Source organism: Thunnus thynnus, chromosome 10, assembly GCF_963924715.1.
Source record: "Thunnus thynnus chromosome 10, fThuThy2.1, whole genome shotgun sequence".
In the NCBI taxonomy this organism is placed as follows: domain Eukaryota; kingdom Metazoa; phylum Chordata; class Actinopteri; order Scombriformes; family Scombridae; genus Thunnus; species Thunnus thynnus.
The window spans coordinates 14,329,855-14,352,429 of record NC_089526.1 but is presented as its reverse complement, the minus strand read 5'-3'; the positions used below and the strand labels follow the sequence as shown (position 1 = coordinate 14,352,429).

Genomic DNA, 22,575 nt, shown 5'->3' with positions numbered 1-22,575 from the left:
CACCAAAAAAAAATGCATCAGCTGAGTTACAGTTTCTATGACGGAAAAAAGTCTTCTTGGTCCAGTGTGCATCATGTGTTGGACGCAGAAGTTGTAATTACACGGTTTGGCCACTATGTCAAATTCAGAGTCCAGTGCTGTTCCTGAGGGCTTTTTGGAAGTCAACTTGACACAGTGGCCAAACTGTGGAATTACAACTTCCGGGGCCAACAGGGGCCCAAAAAGCATTTCTCCCTGCACACAATCATGGGAAAAGGAGTGGCTGCAAAACAGTGGATACATTTTTTTTAGTGCCAGCCCCACGAAATGACTCGTTTCACTTTCAGAATTTGATCCATTCGGTCCAATAACATTTGGAAAGTCTAGAACAGCCGCACAATTGAATTTTAACTCTATTCAAGTTAGTGGAAGTATCTGGCGCGACTGCTCTATGGGCCACATGATCCTGCAATCACAACTTTTATCACAGCAATTATCTAATATGGGGCAGGTTTTATATGGATGACTAGAGAAGGGTCTAACTGCAATCTTGCAGACTCACCCTAACCCTACACAACAAACACACTTTACTACACGACACATACACCCCTTTCCAGATTTTCCATGCCCTGTGAGAATCCTGGTGAATAGCCAAAAACACAATCAGTTTATCCATAAACTTTACATTCTTGAAGTGGTGCAGTCATGACAATATAAATTTAAAATATAGTGTGTAGCAATTATAATTAGGGGTGCTCATGTTGACCACAACAGTTGACAACAACCAGTTTGAAAAGGAATAACAAAATGTTTATTTTTAAATGAACAAAAATCAAACAAATAAAAATATGAAACCGGCCCAATGAGGCTGTGTCACAGCCTAGTCCTGGTCTAAATTCAGTGAGTACAATATTACCTGTAACTGGAGAAACTCCATTTAAATGGCTGTGTCTATGTAGCAGCCCCTAGATGTAGGCCAACAGTGGAAGAGAAATAACATTTAAGATTGAACTTATTGGCCATTATAGACATAAACATGTTATAATACTGTCAAAGGCCTAAAGAGATATCTATAAGCTTTATATATTGAAATATGTGGGCTTTCATGTCAGCATGGAAACATGGGAAAACCACCTCTAATAGTATCAATTAGGCCGCCTGAGAGAACATTTTAACATCCTCATAAACCCAGTGTGGTGAGTATGTTGTTTTAAGTACTCAGATGCCCTCATCTATGCTGCCATTAGAGCTCCCCCTGCTGGCCTGCACACAGAAGAGCTGGTCACGCTATTCAACTTTACCTGCACCAATATTTTGGACTCAATTACCTCTCACAAAGTAAAAAAAAAAAAAAAACTAAAATCAAAATTCAGCCTTGGTTTAATGCCACCACTTGTGTATTTTGACAAGAGAGCAGAGTACAAATGGAAAAAAGACAAACTCCAAGTATCCTACCAGCATCCGAGATACTGCCTGGCTAAATATCAACAGTGTGTCAAAGCAGAGAGAGGGAAATATTTTTCTGATATTATTTATATCATATAATATTATATTTTATATAATACTTTTATAATTATTTTATTTATTTATTTATTGTTTCAAACAAAAAACGAACTGCCAGAACATACAAGGACCCTATTGGCTCTCTCTTTCTGTTGCAGGATGGATAGTGAGCAACTCTTACACCAAAAAGTGAATTCAGTGCCCTTTCTTTTAGTGGGATCAGATGAGACCATAATCCAAGTCCCTCTGTGCCTTCTGCAGGCCTCCGGAGTGGTGATGGAGATTACCCATCAGGAGTTCCAACAATTCCTGAGTGGGGAGAAGCTTGAGAAGCGAGACTGAGGAAATGCTCCGTGTCGGTTGTTAGATGAGGTACTAAATCTGCTAAACTTTATAATACAAGAATTAATTCATATACAGTTGATGAAGCATAAGCATTTTTTTGCCACTTGGGCAAATATTAACATGAACTGATCCAAATCCCTCTTTTTCCAGGTGGGTACAACTCTCATAGGTGTAGGTGGGCTGGTGCTGGACACAGACAGCACCCTGAAACTTAAACCCCTTTCTAACAGTTCACAGGAGGAGAGAATTTGAGAGACTGCAGGCTGAAGCCCAAAGAGTGTGTAATGCAGCAGGGGGCCTTGAAGACCCTCTATATGAGGCTGAGGAACATATAAAGGATGTCTGTTTGATTTGCCTCAGTCAGCCATGTAAATGTATTCTGTTGGACTGTGGGCATATATGTTGCTGCCACAGCTGCTACCAGGCCCTTCCACAACGCCGATGCCCCATATGCCAACAGACCATCAGCAGAGTATTGCCTCTACTACACCTGAGACAACAGTATGACCATATGACCACAGTGGAGCTTAATCACCATACAAACTGTTACAGTCTTACACCGTTAAGGTCTGAAGTGCACCTGAGAGACTGAAAATCTTACTACTGCACTTAATCAATATTTTCTTTGAAGAACACACAGTACTTATTGACAAAATGTGAAGTATTAAATTACTGTGTAAACCCTTTGTTCACTTTGTTCAAGGGAGGTACTTTTATATATGGGAAAATGAAATATTTTATAACAAAAAACAAAGTAATTGGAAAAAAGGGGTGTAAATTGTTATGACTTGGCTCAAGTGGCCACAACAAAAGGGAGACACACCGTGTTGAACTTGAACAAAAGAAAGTTTTATTAAACTAATTAACCAAATGAAAGCTGAATTAAAAGGTAACTTAAGCAAAGTCAGTAGTGTGATGTGCATGAGTGGAAGATGTGTTTATGGGAGTTTTAAGGCACATAAAAGCAAAGTAAACTAAAGTAACAACGGAGGAGCAAAGTTGCAGCAGCTGAGCGTAGAGTCAGTCAGAGAGCATGACAGCTGCACTGCAGCCAGGCTCAAATAACCCGGGAACACAACCTCAGGTGTTCCAGGTTATACTAATGATCCAACTGCAGGATAAACAGTAAGACAGGTGAACCACACAGCAACACAGGATGACTCAGCAGGAGTTCTCACTAGGAGTTTCAACTAGTTTCAGTTACATATTTGAGACACTGAACGTTATTAAAACAAGGACACTTGTAGTGCCAAGATGCTTAGAGGCAAACCCAGCTGCTTTAGTGTTAAGGTGCACTACAGTTGAGACTGTGTTGGTTTGTTGAAACAAATTTAATAAAACATCACTCATTAAATATTTTGTATGGTGTGTTTCACTTTGTACTGTCTACTGTAATGGTTCCTGCTGCTAAATCCTTCAACCACTATCCAAAGTTATTTGAGTAATGGAGCAGTAATGACACTTTATTACGTCTTGGGGTACAGATCTGTGGGAGAGTACCATGTAATACTGTATTATGCTCATTCTGGATGTACAGATCATCTTATATTTAGTTCAAGACTTGGCGTACTGCTCGCCTGCATCTCTGAATGATCCACAGACTTCTGAACAACAGCTGTTACATCAAATGGCTGCTGCTCCCTTTTAAACATCAGGAATGTAGTTCATGTCTGAATAGATACACATGTTTCACAGAACTCTCAAGATGATATTAATTCATGATGGCTTTTTTTCTTTTTTTTCCCAGAGGCACAAATGCATGTTGACAGCATCTGTTTTCTGAATGGACTTCAGTGTAGTGAGTCATCAAGGTTACTATTTCTGTCACCTCTTTACTTTTCTCTGTTTCTCTCAGTTATATTCAGATGACATGGTTATATACACACTTGACTCTGGTATAACTAAAATGCAGAGCTCCCTGCAATCAGAATTTCCTTTTGTTCAAAAATGTTTTTTAAGTAACAATCTCATCTTAAACAAGCAGAAGTCTTGTAGCATGTTGTTTGGTACTAGTTATAATCTTAGTTATTCATCTTCAGGGTCTCCACTTATTAAAGTTGAGAAATTTATTTATTAATTGATTTTATTAGAAATAACATAAATGCTACTCTTAGAATACTGTATTAGTCAATTAATTTTTTTACTCTAAGAAAACAAATTGTCCAACAGCATTTATTTCCCATTATTGATTAGGGTGATATCATATACCGAAACACATTTTCAGCCTTTAAATGTAGTTCACAATAACATTTGTAGATTTGCACAGATCATGTCATCATTTCAAGGTTTCACATATGACACACTGACCTGGCTACCACTTCACTCTAGGAGATGTTTTCATTCGTTACTCTTTGTTTTCAAATGCATTTACTTGAATTATCCTTTATACTTAAAACAGCTTTTAGTTCCATTCATATCATCATATTCACTCAAACACACTCAACAACCCTTTTTTATTGTGCCTAGAATTGTGCCTAGAAGAAATAAGGAGACACGAAGTTTAAAGCACCATCGACTGGAATAATTTGCCTAACTCACTCAAATCAATGACTTCTGTCCATGGTGTGTTTACCTTAAATCTACTTGTTCTTGTTTTTTAATGTATTTACCTTCATTTTTAGTTTATAAGTAGACTTTTTCCTCAAAACTGTCTTAATAGATTCCCTTTCAATGTGTAATGAAAGCCTAAAGTGTCAGGTAGGAATTGAGTGACCTGACTCTCCTTAAGCTTATTCTGTTCAAAACATGTGGACTGTCAAATATGTCTTGTGCACTTGTGACAACCATCCACATGGTGGAGTTGGTTGTCCCTATATAATTTTAATGAGGAAACATAAAAAAAAATGAAGGCAATCTTAAAAATGTTTCATGTTGAATGTTCATAAATGTGACAACCAACCCTGAAGGGAACGTGACAAGCATCCCCAACTGGGATTTTTTGCTACCAGCAAAGCTAAAAACCACATGTTGTAGTGTAGCTTAGAAAAAAAACATCTAAACTATAGCTCTCCTCTCATACTTTTAATGGTAATAATTGTTTTATTATTATGTAAAAGCCAAGAAGAGAAACACCGAAGACCTGGATATTAACATTTTGACATGAAAGACACTAAAAGTCCTCAGTACCAACGTTTCTTAACAGCGCCCCTAGGGAACGACATCTAATGAATGTGACAACCAACCCCATTCTCCCCTATGTGTATGTCCCTGTTGATGTTACTATGTTGATTGTTTTGTGTTGTTGTATTGTTTAATTTATTATCATTCTTATTACTCATGTATTTTGTTTTGTTTAAATGTTGTTAGTTTTATGTTTTGTGCCTGAGGGCTCCCTCGGAAACGAGATGGTGCATCTGAAGGGGTTTATCCTCTAATTAAATTTTGAAATTAATCTCTAACAAGCAATGAGAAGATGTAGAGAACAGCAGATAGATGTGAAGTCACCTCCAGATATATATTTTTTTCCAGCAATAGCACAGCAAAGATAGAACTAATAGGCGTGTGTATGGGTTTGAGGAGGCGGGCAAAGTGAAGAGTGCAGCATCGGGCCTGAGTGAGGGTGAAAAAGAAGAAGGTGGTTGACACAGCATCCCATAAATCTCTTCCTCAGTGGCCATAAGGGTTCACTTTGACAATTCTTCATGAGCTCTCTTGGCAGAACAGCTCTCAGGGAACAGACAATTACTGAAGTACCTTCAGACCTCTCAGGGCATGGAAGAAACTGTGGTATTTGATTTATTCATGTCAGATTAATTGAATAGTTGAGTGGATAGAAACACATCAGAGAAGATGTGAAAAGAGTGATAGGAATACTCTCCTTGGAAATAGTGAATTCTATGAAAATGAGATGTTCATATAGGGCTAAAAATGCTCTGAAATATAAATAAGTAATGCTTTTCCCTCTGTCCTCAATGTCTGTGTTCATTGCCACAATTACTTTTAGAAAATAGATCAGATTAAAGCTTCAGAACAGTCATTTAAACCTATCTGAATTATGAAAATGCATTGGTGCTGCTACCACTAGGTGTCCATCTTTCTTCGCAAGAGAGAGACGCAAACTGTTCTGGCTGACAGTGACTCCAATGAAGTCACATACAATTAATGTAGGCTGTGAAATCCTGTTTAATCCACTCTGATAGCTGAAGAACAATTTAGATGATATGATATACTCTAATGGGGTTTGCTTCACAGGTGTAGACCTTGATTTGTGATGATGAGGGTGCAGACAGTTGTGGTTAAGTTGGGTGACTATACTTATTAGGGGCGCCGGTTTAAAATACAGGGATTTAATGGCATCATTAGTTAGAGATTATTATGAATTTTAATAACTTCTAAAGAACATTATGAAGTCACATTGAGTGGTATTATTATCATGTCACTGTGATTTTTGTGCTACATTATATGATATTTTCCTGATAGGATACTGCTTGACTCAGATCCTTTATTTAAGTAAAAGTACCAGTACAACAATATTGTATGTGGGTAAGGTGGAGCTAGTTTAAACTACTTTTTACACAGTGACGTAGTTTAGTCCAGTAGTTCTCAACCAATCAGTCTGGCCTCCTCCAATGGGACACCTTATGGTAATCATTGCTTTTTTGTTAAATATTGGATGATTTTACCGCCGTTTTGCCTTGGACATTTAAAAATTAAACCATCTGAGAAGTTGAAGTTGAAACATGACAAAGGGCCTCAACTAGACACAAGAAGCCAAAATGGTTGTTCAATCTTTAACAATGCAACACATGTATTTTTTTTTTTAGCTTAACATATGTTTGCAATGTAAAATCTTAATGTATAAATCAGTAAATCTTAACTTTAAATGTAAAATTTTGAAAAATAACAAGTAGTTCTCAAATAAATGTGGAGTCAAAAGTATACTATTTCCCTCTGAAATGAGTGGAGTAGAAGTATAAAGTATAAAATGATAATAAAAAATAAAGTGAGATGTACTGTATAAGTATCTGTACATGTGTAGTATTTCAGTAAATGTACTTAGTTACTTTCAACCACTGTTTTTGTGTGTCTCAGATTCATAAAGGTTTGTCAGATTAGAGCCAAACCAAAGCAGCAGCTGTATTTAGCAAACACTGGGGGGTAAAATGGAACTGGAATAGCTCCAGTCCTGCAGTTAGTTTCAATAAATCACACCAAGACCTCATGTGCTTGTGTTTCTGAGAGGAAGGAGTGGGAGGAGTTGGGGTTGTGTCTTTTTTAACTTTGTCAGCATTGGCAGGCGCTTTGACAGAAAAAGGTATAGATGCGGTATATCAGGAGAGAGAGCTACCACACCATATGTGGTTCTGTGGTCTGTGGCATAGTCCCTAATGCCAATTACCACCGTCACCCATCTGCTGTAGGCATGGTAGTGAAATGTGGGATAAGTGACCTACTTTCTAACAGTAGTGTGACTGCGGTGCTTCTTCACTCGTCAACAAACAAAGTGCTCCCTCCCTGAGGAGAGAGAGACAGGGATTCTATCATCGGGATATTTACACTGGTCAGATACAAAGATTTTTCAGTTTGGCTCTCCAGTTTGAGCCGTTGCACAGCCAAGGGTTATGAATGCACAAATAATGAATTTCCATTGGAGGAAACAGAAAACTTCAACTTTTTAACTAGACTACACTTTGCACTCAGTAGAAATTATCCAATAAATGAACATAGATCCTGCAAAAACAAACAAACAAACAAAAAACAACAAAACATACTGTATTTCCTCACTTATCTGATTCTATCTGCTCAGATTCTGACACATGAGCCTCTGAGATTTCTGTCACCATCCCAATACAGTGGATGTGAATAGCATTTCGATTTTGGTGCCAGCAGCATTTAAAATTTACATTTTTCTTTCCAGAATCGGTGTCCTTGTTACTCTAGATAATCCACAGAACATACAGTTTTCATAGGGACTACAACAGTGAGGTCTGTTGAGTATTTCTGCAAAAATGGTGCTGTTGAATTTAAAAATGTAATTTTGTAGTGCTGTGAGCATCACAAATTAAATTTATTAGACTTTGTATTGGAGTGTGAGCATCTCAATATTTGGGCATAAAACCCTGAAGCTATCTGCATGACTACATATATGCAGACAAAACCAGAAAAATACTTACATATCTACACATTTTTTTAAAATCCTGCATTCATTGATTTTTGCCAAATGGAGGTGGCACAGCAAGCTGGAAACAAAACAATGATATATCATCACCTTATGACACTGTTGTAGTGTCAGCAAACAGTTACCTATTTACACATCCAGAAGGCATGGAGCAAAGATTTGTTTAGTCCCCAACAACTCCTGAGGAAATACTATCTGGCTCTTTAGCTGCAGAATGCTCCATTATGTTCACCAGAGAGTGAACATACAGTAGTGGAGGACTGTGTCTGTCTAGGTAGTGTACAGTGGGTTAATCAAAGCCTTTTCATTTAAAACAGCTGCTTGCTATGTCTGAAAACATGGTTGATGCAAGCGGTGAGAAGGAACCAAAACAGTGAAACCATAAAACCAAAACAATGAGCTGAAAGATGCTAAAATGTAATTTTATCCATTGTTAATATAAACATATCAAAAGTCTTCTGTGACATCAAACTTAAACACAAAAGTCAAACTCATGGTGGAATAGATGGAATGTCAAAAGACCCCCAAAGTCACTAGGACTCTGTACAAAATTTCAATACATACAATAGTTGTTGACATATTTCAAACTGGACTAAAGCAGTTGACTGACTGACATTGCCATCTATGGAGCCGACCTATGGCTCTTGCAGACACATGCCTGTAATTTTGTGTAAAAACTGTAAAGGCGTGCTGTGAATGTGCGGTATTGATGTACAAATTGTCACCATTACATTTATAAATGAAAGAAATAACACTCAGCTTCCTCCCAATAACACATGCACAGTGTATTTAATCTGAATTTATTGAAATGTATTCACTGTGTCACCTATGAAGCTCTGTACATGGATTTTTTTTTTTTTGAGAAGTTGTACATTCTGCATGTTTTCTGTCAGGTCTCCTGCATGCAGGCGCCCACTTTTCAGACATGCATCATAAACTCAACTATTTCAATATACACAAATAATACATTTTCCAAAAATAATATTTCTTGGAAAAAGGTGATATCTTTTAAAAATATTTTTCTAAAAACACCAGTCCATTATTATTATAATGTTAGTAACGCAGATAACAATTAATAGAGTCACACGGTCTTTAAGATCTTCCAGGCAGGCCTCAACAATTCATGCACTGCACTGAAGCAATATGTTGTTCCACCAAGAGAAATAAGCCAGACCTAATGCTACATTGAGATTCATTCTTACAGCATGTCAGTTGCTGCACTCTTGTGGACAATTTAAAGACAGAAATCCTCATTTGGAATACTGAATGTCCACTCTCCAATCTCTCTAGTTCACAGATCGAAGCAGACATCTGAGTGTCTTTTCCTTTACGGTACATTCAGGACATCTCTCTGTTTAGTTCCACTCAAACTGCAGCTGTGGCCGTTCTAAGTTTGAGGGCATCTGACAGGTTACGTTGTCGGACTCTAGAGTTGCTTATCGTTTCCAAATGTGTCTCGGGCACCCATCCACGATGCCGATCAGAGAGTCTGGTCCCTTCTACCCAACCTGGAAAGAAGAAAGAATCCAACACAGTGGAAGTGAATGCCTGATTCCCTACTAACACAAGATTCAGAGCAGTTCTACAATCAAACACAGCATTTGTGAAGGGTTATCTCCCTAAAGGGCATTATAGAAAAGATAGTGAGATGGTCTTACGGTCACTGCTTTGTTGGTGCACAAGTATGATATCAGCTTTTTCCAAAGACAGCTCATCAGGCTGCTGGGCAACAACAGCTCTGATACACTGCATCTGTTGGAAGTCTATAAGGAAAAGAGAGAAAAGGGGTTAAACCTGCAGTCATAAAGATCAATAGGTCACCATGACAAATTTCGAAATGATACGAGTGTGAAGTTTTTTTCTATGTGAGTGGAGGTTTCAGACACTATGAGGTTTCAGACATTTAGGAATCATCATCATTTTGTGCGATCACTGAGTTATATATCTTTAATTTACACCCTTATCAAAGGCAAAGAATAGCATGTGAAATTGTTGGCTAGAAGTAGTGTACATACTTTTCATAGCAGGAAACGCCCAAGTGTAACTCTAATGGTTCTGTATTGTCAGTAAGCCAAATACCAAAACATTGGCACTACAATAACTAAATGGAATGAAGCCATTATTTATGTTGTAAGTTCATTCAAAAGTCAAAATGTCCACGGTGAGAAAGGTGAATTTTCCTTTTTACCAAGATTGTCACCCCCACATCTTTTTATACACACTGGTAACAGTTAATGCAACAAGTTTAAAAAGATCTAAAACTCTTGCATTGCACTGAAGGTGAAGGTGGTTTGTTCACACTTCTTTTTTGCCACATGGGGGATTTTGTAGCTGTCAGAAATTCCCCATATCTCCTACTTACAATTACGTCGAGGGGGCTGACATAAACATTTTTCCACTTTCCACTTCCACATTTACTTGTCCACTCTTATTTCATTCATTCATTCATTCTTCACGACAAGACATGAAGGTAGCATTTGATTACTCCTGTTTGTGCACTATATATATACACTTTCTGCTATTTTAACAACTAAACAAAACAAAAATTGGGTCATAATCTTTGAAAAAATCCGACAGTGCAATGTAATGCAAAATTAATCATTAATCTTTAGTGTCTGAATGAGTGAAAAGGGCAGTGATGTCAAACACAACTCATGACCACCAACCAGTAACAAATCACTTTGGAACATCTAAACCAGGAAGTAGACTTCACCTTGTGCAGCAGAAAAATCTATTTCAGGATGCGGCCGGGAAAGAGCTGATATCCACCGTAGCTTATCACTCCTAAAGGAAAAAAGCAAAGATGGGTATATCTTCTGTAACCTTTTCCACTTTTTGTGATGTAACAAACACGGAGACACATGGTGCTGGAATTTAGTCATATCCATCTTTACAACACAGATATTCCCCGCCACTGTCTCAGTCTCTTACAGAGTGTCAGTCCTTAGCAGCAGGGATTTTTGTGACATGTGCAGCCGGAACAGGTTCTTCTGTAGGGAGTGAAGTTTGACACGGCAGTTCTCTACACGCAGGTCTGATACAGGAGAGTGGTCTATTACTGTGAATCTCCCCCCTCTGTAAGAAGCAGACAAGAATGTCACAAAAGAAAAATGAGATGGAGGAAAGGAAACACTGTGATAAGATTGAATGGATGATAATTGAATGCAGATATAAGGAAAACAGGATGTAGAAAATGGTAATCAAAGAGATGCCGTTTGGGGATGGATCGTTCCAACATCACATGAGAACGTGTGTGTGTGTTGACTCACTCTTTCTGTAGTGACAGTAGCAAGTAGTCATTGAATAGGTGCAAGTAAATATTCCTCTCTGTATCCTTTAGAGAAAAGTCCATCAGTTCAGTGACCTGTCCCTCCCGCACCAACCTCCGAGACTGACTGATCAGAGGAAGAGTCTGTGTGACACACACACACACACACACAGAAGACATAGAGAGAGAGAGGGTCATATAATGTCAGCATATTTTTAATTTTGAGCACAAAAGTTAATTCATCACCTTGGAATTAAATAGTTTGACAAAACAAGGTAAATTTTCTACCCCCCCCCCCCCCCCCCCCCCCCCCCCCCCCCTCCCCACAGGGCTTCCAAATATATCTCACTACATAAGTGGATGGAGTTTGATCAGTTGTAACGGAAATTACTCAGTTGTTGTATATGTGGCTACATGTTATCATATGGTCAAAGTTCCATATTTAGATCATGTGACAACGACTGAGCAAACTCCTAATGCTGATAAGGACGCCAAGATGCAGTTGAAAGCTAGTAAGTGGACCTTGAGTAAAGATTATTCTATCAAATTACTTATTTGGTTGAAGGTTTCATCAACACGACTACAAATACAGGAAATGTAGTCATCAGTGGCTGACATTAGGGTTGATTATGCATTATTTTTCCAATATTGACATATCATGATCGTGCAAAATATGACAAACCAAATGTAATGTTCAATGCAATAGTTGTTGATTCTATGTTCATGTGTTTGTGTGATTTCAGACAAAACTCCATACATGAAAAATAAAAACTTCAATATGTTATTTTGTTTGTTGCTGCTGAAATCTCAAATCAATAATTTGGATAACAGAATTTTATAAATTGTTACCATGACCATGTCATATCATTAAAATAATGGTTCTATTGATTACTTACCCTGCACTCAAAGTCCACCTTAGCACTAAGAGAGACCAGTGACTCGATGCTTTTCATTTGGGTGATGCTGTCATTACTCTCTTGAATCAGCTAGAGGAGAGAAGAGTGAGACCGATAAAGAGAAGAGACCAAAGAGTGCATTCAAGATAAACAGATACACATTGACAGCAACATTAATGGTGAAAGGACGATCTTACCTTCTCCAAAAGTTTCAAAGCTTTGATAGCCTGCGTCACCTCCGCAGTGCCAGGAGTTGTTCTCTTCACAATGTTCTGCAAAGAAACAGTGTGTGTGTGTGTTAAAATGAGACAAAAGGAAGAAGGTAGAACATTCAGTGAACCTTCAAACTTTGCAAACACACAAACACACCTGGACCAGCAGCTTAATTCTTGTGATCCTTTGGAAAGGAAGGACGAGGAAGGAACGAAGAGGAAGTCTCTGACAAACAGGACTCCTCTCTAATTTCTCCACAATCCGCTTGAACCCTTGATTCTCATTCCTGAGAGAAAAAGATCAAGTCAGTTTATTGATAGAAAAAGAGAAATAAAAGGGTTTTATGAACTGAAAATAATATCCGCTGCTTGAAATTGGAAAGATTCACAGAGTATATGGTATGATCTCATATAAATGATCGAGTCATATCAATAACTTACATGAGTCTCTGGTACGTGGTATCCTGATATGACTGGTTGGTGAGGTAGGGCACGTAAACCATTTTGAATCGCTGACAGTGCCGAGCGATTATGTCACACACTGTGAAGTGCATTATGTCAGACTCCAATCGCTCCTCCAGCTTTGACAAAAAACTGAAACAAAAACCATAAAGAACTGTTAAAAATGTTTTTTTCCTACATATTGTGCATAAACAGCAGATATGTTTTATCATCACTTAGTGCGTGTTTTATGTCAGATCTAAACGATAAGATTCAACCTGATAAATATATCTAAATCTAAATATAAGCCTTGATCAGGTGGATCCAGAATTTACTGTGAACAATCATAAACATCTCTTACCTGTGGCTGATGGCACGAACGTCAGCCAGCCGAGAAAATAACCAGTTCCTTTCCTGAGTGGACAATAGAGCTCCAAGCTGTTTGGACTTGACAAAGTGCTCTACAACAATGTCTAAACTCCGGCAGTAGGAGGCCTCTGAGGTCACTACTTCAAATCTCACCTAAAGCAAAAAAAAAAACAAAGGAGAGAAATACACAAGAAAGGATTAAGACACTGAGCAAAACAGTCAATTCTAGCTAAATGATTGTTAGTTCTCACGAGGCTGGGGTATTTTGACAAAGATGTAACGAACAGGGAGAAAGATTTCGCAATGAGTGGAAGTGATCCAGCACAGGAACCCGTCTGTTTTAAGGTTTACAGGCAAATACCTACATTACCAGAGAAAAACAGTGTTTACGCAATGACAACTTTTGGCAAGAGATACTCTTTTGTCAAGGGATGTGGCAAGTCTGAAATTTTCATGTGATTTTAGTAGTTGAAGTGTGAAGTAATAACAGTGAATGACTGATTCATGATCGTCATGCCATTTCCCAGAAGTCACTATCAAATGGAACAGAAGAGCAGCTGCTGACACAAAATGACGCCCAAAACAGCCCAGTCATTTAGGTAAGTGGGAGAGAAGCGTGAGGGAGTTATTCACTAGAACTCGAACTGCATATGATGGATTTTTACTCTAAAATGGAAAAGAAAATGATACAGATGAGTTAAACTGCAGGAAAAATGAAAGATAACCCTCCTGCACTTAATTGCCCAGAGGATTTCCCTGAATTGCATTGAGGCAGGAATGTTGTGCCAGTAACTTTCCGGTGAATTAAGTGTAAAACTACACACTGAGGAATATTACACTGCTTACAATTTTTTTCAAAAGTGCAAATCCAACATATGAAGAAAAGAAAGCTATAGAAAAAGTGAAAGATAACGATCATGCATTCAAGGCAGGAATGAGGCAAAAAACAAAGGCCGTATGAAGGATTTTCTGCCATCAAATGGTGACTAGACTTTCAGTAAGACAACATGTTACCTCCTGTAGGCGCCTCTGGTCCTCTGTGAGCTCCTCCAGCTCAGTGCTGTTCCTGACCCCCGGCAGTTCCCGCCACAGTGTGGACGACTGCGTGAGAGAGATGGAAAGACGTGGGGAGGACGGCCTTCCTTCATGCTTGGGGGGCTCAGGCAGAGGTAAACTTTTAACACTGGTGACGGAGCCTGCGTAGGCCAGAGAGTGGGGGTGTGGGACAGCAGGCAGGGGAGGAAGAGGTCTGCGGGCAGGAGGTGACGAGGGAGCAGGAGGTGGGGTTGTGTCCTCGCACACAGACAGGACATCGGAGCGAGACTGACGCAGGATCTCAAAGTTCTGGGCTGCTTCACTGTACTGCTGGTAGAGCTGGGCAGCATCTGGGAGAAAGAGACAAAGTGAGAAAGACATACAAAAAGCAGAGGAAGGAGCAAGAGAAAAGGAAGATTTGAAAGTGCAGGAAGCAAAGGAGAGAAGACAGATAGAGACAAGAAGCGTGTTAGCCGAGAGGAGTTGTTTGCATTGGACATTCCATTTACACATACTTGTCGGAATGCAAAGTCACAGCAGCAGCTGGTTTTCCCTCAAGTTAGGAGATATGAATTCTTGCAGAAACCTGTCTGTGGCTTGCACAGACACACACACACACACTGTATATACATACAGTGCATACACACACACACACACACACACACACACATAATCTCCTGCCCCATCTCTCGCAATATCCATGTGAGTCACTGTTAAAGAGAACCAACTGCCATATCAGGTTGCTTAAAATATAATTATATATTAGTGTCAGCCAATAGTGAACTGCCACGCAGATTGACTTTTTTTAACATTTTGTTTTAAATTTTGTACAAATATGCACTCAATAAGAGGCAAACACAGTGAGACTATATTCACGTAGAGATGAATCATGCACACTGAAGGGAAATGCACAAGTGTGTCATGCTTTTCCCGACCACGGCCAGAGCAGATACAATCTCAAAAACACGTCAGCAGTGACACCTACAAACTCTAATCAATCTTAAGATTTATTATGAAATAAAACCCAAAACAAAACAAAACAAGTTCCATGCAACAATAACATTTTGAAAATAGGCAATATTCAAATCATTTTTGTCATGCTTTTGAGCTGAGCTGGACAATTTGATTTTGTCCCCATAGAGTTCTTATATGACTTTTAAGGTGTTACCTGAATGATAAAAATAAAGGCAGAACAGAGATACTCACTGAAAAACTTTGAGTTCCTTTTCCGTCTTCCGATTGTGTCCAAAACATTCCTACAGTGCCAAGAGAGAGTCACAACAGCAATTTATTTATAACTGTGATGACTGTGTTAAAAAGAGTCACCTAGAACTGTATAAAACTACATTTGGTGTGGAACATTTGCATCAAATATGCACAGGATACAGACCTAACTTGAATTGACATTGCTAAACAGTTTTTTTTAATATCAGGGAAAGTAAATTAAATATTTTTAAAATGTGAAAACATTAGCTATGTCCTTGCCACTACTTATTTTCATGTGTTATTGTATCACAATCAAATTGATCACATTGTCTGTGATTGTTTGACTCACCTCAGCTCCACTTCTCCCCAGCTTTTGCTCCGATCATCCTCATCTGGAATAAAAAAATATCCGTTCGTTGAAACGCTATACAGCAGCATACCTGTCAGTGTAATATACCAGATACGACCTACAGTGACGATTTGTATGAATGAATAAATTAATGAAAATACATAAAAAAACTATCAAATAAGTAATAAATAAATAAATAAATAAATAAATAAATAAATAAATAAAGGTTAGTTAATTTAGTAACCCTGCTAAAATAACAATGACAGAAGAGATTAGTGTGTTTCCAAAGTTGCGCTTCTCATGTTATGTCTGAAAACAGGATGAACCTGAGTCTTTTAGCTCATGCCTCTGGTTTCCCCTCGCTTTCTCCACCTCCACTTATCTCCACCCACTACCTGCAACCACAACACTGTGACGCAGTTTCCAGCTGTCTGTTCAGATTGGTACTCTGATAATGTCTATTAGTAGATGTCTGCCTTAGATTTTATGTTCTTTGATTGATGTGGCAAAAAAAATGATGAGAGAAGCTCAGATCGGAAAGGAAAGGATGTGACTAAAAGATCTCTGAAATATCCCACACAAAGATAGTTTTGCACAGAATCAAAAGTTAGGCTCATTTACAGGTTGTAGGGCGGTTTAGTTTGAAATGCGTCTGATTGATTTAGACGATTAGAAATTTGGCAGTGCTGATTGAGAGATTGATAAACTACAGAGACACTAAAAATGAAAGTCAAAGCAGTGAAATGAGGTAATCATGAGGCTTCCTTAGGCAGGTTGATTTGAGCAGATTTTCAATGACTCCATCTTCTCTCTTTACCTGTTGTAGAGAATATTCTGGTTCTGCGATCCCTTCCAACACCTTCCTCCTCTTCCAACTCTACAAACTCTTCTTTTCTTCTTTCAGTGGTTTTACGGATCCCCCTTCTTCGTAAACGTACCTTGGAACCCAAATCTCGGAAAATGGAGCTGCTCGTCAGAGTCTCCCCTTCTATTTTCCCCTCTGCCACCTCCGCTCCCACCACTGTCCCTTCCCCTGAGCTAACTGTTCCCACCACCTCCTCTGCAGTATCCTTCTCCTCAGGCTCCTCTCCCTGTCTTTCGTTTTCTGTTTCGCCTACTCTGTCTCCCACCTCCTGGCCTTCACCATCTCTGGGCGGTACCAGGACGTCAGACTTGGAGTCATAATTAAGAATGGGGCAGCTGTTAGGCTTGTACAGCGTGTTGCTCACAGACAAATACATTTCCACTTCCTTCTGCCTGCTTTCTTCTTTTTCCATTTCTATCATCTTAACCCTATGGCATGCCTCCTCTTTCACCTCTATATCTACTTCCTTTAAATGGAAATCACTAGAAGGGTTGGCCTTTTTGTCCATCGCAGGACTATGATCCTCCTTCTTCTCTGTGTCTAACAATGTGTCAGCATGAGTGTATGTGGGTGTGTCACCATGCATGGCTGTGAACTGGTCAGCATGCATGTCTTTTTGGTTCTGCCCCATACCTCTCAGTCCCACCACCTCCAACGGCTCTTCCTCCTCCAGCTCTGGCTCTGAGTGCTCTTCGTCCACTTTCAGCTTATAAACAGGAATCTCTACGGTACCTTGTGCAACTTCCTCCTGCTGCTGTTTGTTGCTTGTAATCACTGTCTTAGACTGGTTGACCCTTGCCTCTCCATGCACCTCTGAGTTGGGGTCATCCACAGTCTGTTCCTCAGAGTGTCCCAGGATCTCCTGCACCACATTTTTGGCCCATTTAAGGTGGGGGGCTTGGGAATGCCGCTTGGGCTCCTCCGACATGCTCCATGCCCCACTCATTCGGATCCGAATGGCCTCCTCCTCTTCTGGACTCATTGCTTCAATGTTAATCCCATCTAAAGAGGGTTGAATTTGTTCAAAAGTCTCCTGAGAACAAACTTCATCATAGGGATTACTCAGGACTGGCGAAAGTTTCTCCCTCTCTCCTTCTGTTAGTTCTTTATTTTTCTCTCTCCACTCTGTTAGGAGTTTCTCAGTCTGTGAGTCTCTTTTAATCCTACTTATTTCATCATACGGGTGCTCCTTTTCCGTTCCCTCTCTGGTCTCTCTGTCTTGACACTCTGAAGACGCTCTGATGTCCACTTCAGATGTTTCTCCAATGGCGGGCTTTCCCTCCCGTGGCACATTACATTTGTCCCTCTCATTCTTACACTCTGTGTTCTCGTTGTTGTTAATCAGGTATTCGTCATTTCCACTCAGTGTTGGATGCAGGTCATCTTGAGGTCGCTGTGTCACGTCATCATGACGGTGACTTGCCACATTTGGGTTGTCTTTTTCCACTCCTCCAATCTGATCAACTTGCGATGGCGACATCTCTCCAGTTTTTGATCGGGGCAATGTTTGTCCAATCACACAAAAGACATACTTCTGCTGCTTTTCCCTCCTCTCTTCCTCCTTTTCAGTCGTTTCCTCCTTTCCCATCGTCCAGTCCTCATCTCCCTCGTGCCCCTTGAAGCCAACAGGTGAGCGGGAGTCAGAAGTGACTCCACCTTCCCAGAATTCCTGACAGTCCTCGAACTCTTCTTCGTCTTCCTCTCTCTCATCCTCCTCATCTCCACCGCTGGACACGGTCACAAAGCCGTCCTCCCCAGACAGCATTCTGTCTTTCTCACGCATCCACTCTTTCTCACTTCCTCCTTCGCTCTCAGAGCGGGCCCAGTAATCACTCCCACCCTCTTCCTCTCTGTCACTCTCCTCTGTGTTATCTGTCGCATTTTCTCCCTGTACATCCCTGCGCCGGTTTCCCTCTATCCCTCCATTGCTGTCAGACAGATGTTCCTTTCCACCCTTATCTACCTCTCTCCAGTCCACGCCCACCTCCTCTCCATCTACACTTACACCCTCGGCCTCCCTCTCTGTGTCATTGCTTCGCTCCCTGTACTCATGTCCCCCTCCTTGAGTCCTACTCTCATTGCGTCTTCCTCTGTATTTGCTTTGGTCCGAGTACCTCTCTTCTGGTTCGTCTTTTACTCTTCTCCACTCTGCCTGTGTCTCCATACCCTTCTCTTCTTTTCTCCTTCCTTCTTTCCGCCTTCTGTGTTTCTCTCTGTCTACAAAGTCTTCCTCTAGAGAAGACTCTTTACTATACTTGCCCCTCTGCGGTTCTAACCACATCCTCCTCTGCTCTGGCGCACCACCTGTCATCTCTCCCCTTTCTCTCTCTGGTTTCACACCTCTTTTTTCTTCCTTATGACCTCTTTCAGCAGCTCTCTTCGTACTTTTCTTTTCTTCTATATCTCTTTCACTTTCAGTGGTGCTCTCTCTCCCTGATTCCCTTTCTTCATAGCCTCTTCTGTATCTTGTCTCACTGTCCATATCGCTGCTCCACTCTCCGCTGCTCTGGGTTCTTAGTGACAAGTTGGGGGCCGCCTCGTTCAGTGATCGGCTGCTCCTGTCTGTTGTCTCATCCCACCTAGGGTCAGCCTCTCTTTCCCTGCCTCTCCTCTGCTCATACTCTCTGTATCGTTCATTCTCTCTCATGTCACCTGACCATCGTCTGTCATCTTTCAAGTCTCTTTCGTTCCATCTGACTCCCTCCCTGTCTGACTCCCTTAATGCTGCTCCCCCATCAGCCTCTCTGTACCTCCTATCTTTTTCTACTCCCCTCCTCCTTTCCCCACTTCTCCACCTGGCTCTACCTGCTTCTCTGTCTCTGTGTCTCTGCCTGTCTTCCTCCCTGTATCCCGGCCTATCTCGCTCTTTCTCCCTCACTGTTTTGCCTTTGTTGTCCCCCTCGCTTCTGCTGTGTTGATATATCAACTCTTCCCTCTCTCTGTCCCTCACTCTTTCCCTCCTCAGCTCCCTCTCATCATTGTCTCCTTCACTCTTAGTATTTCTCCTCCCCTCTCTCAAATGCGCCTTTTCCCCTTCCTTCCTATCCGAGTAGATCTCTCTGTCTCTTCTCCTGTGCGGAGAAGGCATCTTGGCCCCCCTCTCTCCCATGTTAGGCCTTGGCTTCTCTCTTTTCCTCTCTGCATCCCTCTCTCTTCTGTCCCATGAATCACCCACTTCCAAGTCTCTCCTTTTGTCTTGGAAAGCAGCATCAGACTCCTGATATCTTTCCCTCTGTCGTAATTTCTCATCTCTCCCAATGCATTTCCCCTCTTCTTTCGTCCTGCTTCGGAAGTCATCTCTTTCCCTTTCTCTGTACCTCTCTCTCTGTCTTTCTCTCTCCCAGTTATCTGTCTCATTTCTTCTTGGCCTGTCTCTCTGCCTCCGATCCCCTCTATCTTCATCCATCTCAGTGGCGTACGTCATTCTTCTGCCACGTTCTGCACTGCTTTTCCTCATTCGAGGAAATGTGTCGCCTTTCTTCATCCCCCTTTCTACCTCTCTCTCCATCTCCTTCTCTACAATTGAGAGCGGCCTCCCATTTCTGCTGCTGTCATCCTCTTGCCTCTTTTCTCTCTCCCTCCATTCTCTCTCCCCCTCTCTCGGCCTGGGTGCAGGAGCTCTGTCTCTTTCGTAGTATCTCCCCCGTGGGTCCGTATCTCTGTACCTTGCTTTGTCTCTCATTTTCTCCGTTTCTCTTTCCCTCCTCCACTCTTCCTCTCGTTTGCTTTCTCTCTCTCGCTCCGACTGGGCAGTCATTGCTGGCCTGGGACTTGGATCCCTGGAGATTTTTCCACCTGGGTGAAGTTTGCGGTCAGACATGTTTATGTTAGATAAAGTGTCAAAGAGGGTGCAGCTGGGTCTTTTGGTCCCCATAGTACCATAATTTGGAGAACCTAAAGGACAGTAACATTTCAAATCAGCAATTTAGAAAACTATTTAATCACACATTTAGAGTTGAGTCATTTTCAGGGGCAAATCACTAATATGCATGTCAGAACCAAGCAAAATCAGGAGTCTCTACAAATACTTTCTTACTTTGTTTATATGACAGAGTGGAGTATGAATAATCTGAAAAAACTATATTGCATCAGCATAAATGCTACCTCTGAAAAGTCATGACTGCTGCAACAATTTAGCTGTTTTCAATCTGTTTTAATTCTTTTCTTTTTTTTTTGTCAAATACACAAATAAACGCCATGTGATATTGTAGGCCAGTCTGGTTATATAAGTAGCTTTACAGTAGAAAATGAAGAAGGCCAGAGAAAAGGTGACACCCTCTTACAGTTTTCTAAGAATGCAGCACAGACCTGCAAAGCACAGCATACCAAAAGACGTCTTTCAGAAAGCTAGGGCCTGTGACACATAGGCACGGCATGTAACATGTGTACCACAACTAAGCCAGGTCTGTGTTCAAACCAGTAGCAACTTACACAAGCGTTAATCTGAAATCCATGAAAAAATAGTAAGGCAACTCACCTGAATGTAATATTCTTTGGGAGATCTGGTCCTTCCCCCGTCCAGCTCAGCTCAAAAGCATGGGATTGCACAACACATAAGAATTCATCCACTGCCTTCACATTGTCTATGTGACATAATAAACAATGAATGTCCTTGTTTTTCTAAATAAATCGGAACTTTTTCTCTTTCTCTCTCGTGTTTACGCCTGAGCTCTCCTTGCTTTTCACTCTTGCTGCCTCTCTGTCTTTCTCCACCTCCCCTCCTTCCTCAAATTCCCAAACAAGTCTCAACAGATTGACACTTATCTTCCCCCTCCTCCTCCCTGTCTTGTTCTCTCAGCCGCTGTTCCTGAGAAAGGAGATCTCTCATAAATCAAACAAGAGTCTGTCCACTACTTTAGTCCTTTTCCTTCAACTCTAATGCCGACATGAACTCCTGTGTGAACTCCCCCTGGAAAAAAGTACACAACTCTCTCCTCTCTCCTGCCCCATTCTTCTCTCCCGAAACACAGGAAGTACACCTCCTTGGTGTTTCTCTCTTGGAGCAGTGATTGGTTGATATGGAGTAGCCGGGTGTGTCTGCAAAACACAGCCAGGTAAGGTGATAATACGAGGGTGAGTTGGGGGAGGGGAGAGAGAGTTTGAGAGTACACTGTAGGAGAGCTCACGGAGGCCTATAAAAACTTCCTTCATTCCCTCGAGAGGTAGTAAAAAGGGGAAAGAAAAGGCAACACACACACACGCAGTTCCTTATGATTTAGAAAAACCACGATGAGGCAATCACAGAGGAGGAAACCGAAAGGAGGAGCATGATCTGTGAATTATTTGTCTAACAATGACTGTTTTACTGTGTTGACTGAGATTAAAGATTTTGATTACCATGACTTCATATCATTAGCATTACTGAATAAAGACCAAAGTCCTAAACATGACCACTGTCACCTTTACCTGCTATATTGTTTCACCACATTGCATTAGCACTGTTGACATTCATTTTTTCTCACACATTTTCTTACGCAACTTTACACACTTTCTTATTCAGATTTGAACAGATTTTAGATGAATGCATTTATAAATCTGATGTTTACATTTTGTTATTTTACAACTCAGGATATACACTCAGTTTCCAGTTTATTAGTTACATCTAGCAAAAAGTAATGTAGTCTAAGAAAACAGTCCTGCAATAAAGCTTAACTTCATGAAAGTCATAATGTTCAGTTTTTGTTTAAACTATTTTAGAGAGATGTAGATTCACCTTTATGGCCATTTTGGAGATTGCAGTTTGTAGTGCTGTTGAATTGTATTGTCTTATACATGGAGGAGTTTCTACAACTATAAATCTTTTTAATCTTTTTAACTTTTTAAAAATCCGTTCCTCGTTTCTTTTTGTGCACCAAACTAAGGAGGTGCAAATTTTATGCTGTTGTTAAAGTAACTGAATTTAACTATATTCTCTGTAATTTAATTGCCTTCTTCCCTGAGAGAAAGGCATTTAATTTCTGTCGAGGTTAAGCAGCTAACAATAATGTCA

At 40.4% G+C, this 22,575-nt stretch overlaps 1 protein-coding gene across 3 annotated transcripts; it reads right to left on the bottom strand.

Annotated features, from left to right (window-relative positions):
* Window positions 1-8,715: 8,715 nt before the first annotated feature.
* arhgef5 (Rho guanine nucleotide exchange factor (GEF) 5) lies at window positions 8,716-21,573 on the bottom strand. Of its 3 annotated transcripts, none has more exons than XM_067601238.1 (15): window positions 21,064-21,573; window positions 16,539-20,480; window positions 15,722-15,764; window positions 15,373-15,422; window positions 14,146-14,516; window positions 13,124-13,284; window positions 12,763-12,915; window positions 12,479-12,608; window positions 12,307-12,381; window positions 12,110-12,199; window positions 11,215-11,357; window positions 10,877-11,020; window positions 10,659-10,729; window positions 9,604-9,708; window positions 8,716-9,453 (listed from the first exon to the last, which is right to left on the bottom strand). In XM_067601238.1, exons 2-15 carry the CDS (start codon window positions 20,458-20,460, stop codon window positions 9,311-9,313), a joined length of 5,601 nt encoding a protein of 1,866 aa, XP_067457339.1. In that variant the 5' UTR covers window positions 20,461-20,480; window positions 21,064-21,573; the 3' UTR covers window positions 8,716-9,310. The 3 variants fall into 3 exon arrangements, with proteins under 3 accessions (XP_067457339.1, XP_067457340.1, XP_067457341.1); XM_067601239.1 differs by having other exon boundaries at window positions 16,539-20,381; XM_067601240.1 differs by having other exon boundaries at window positions 17,220-20,480; window positions 21,064-21,572.
* Between the last annotated feature and the right edge of the window lie 1,002 nt (window positions 21,574-22,575).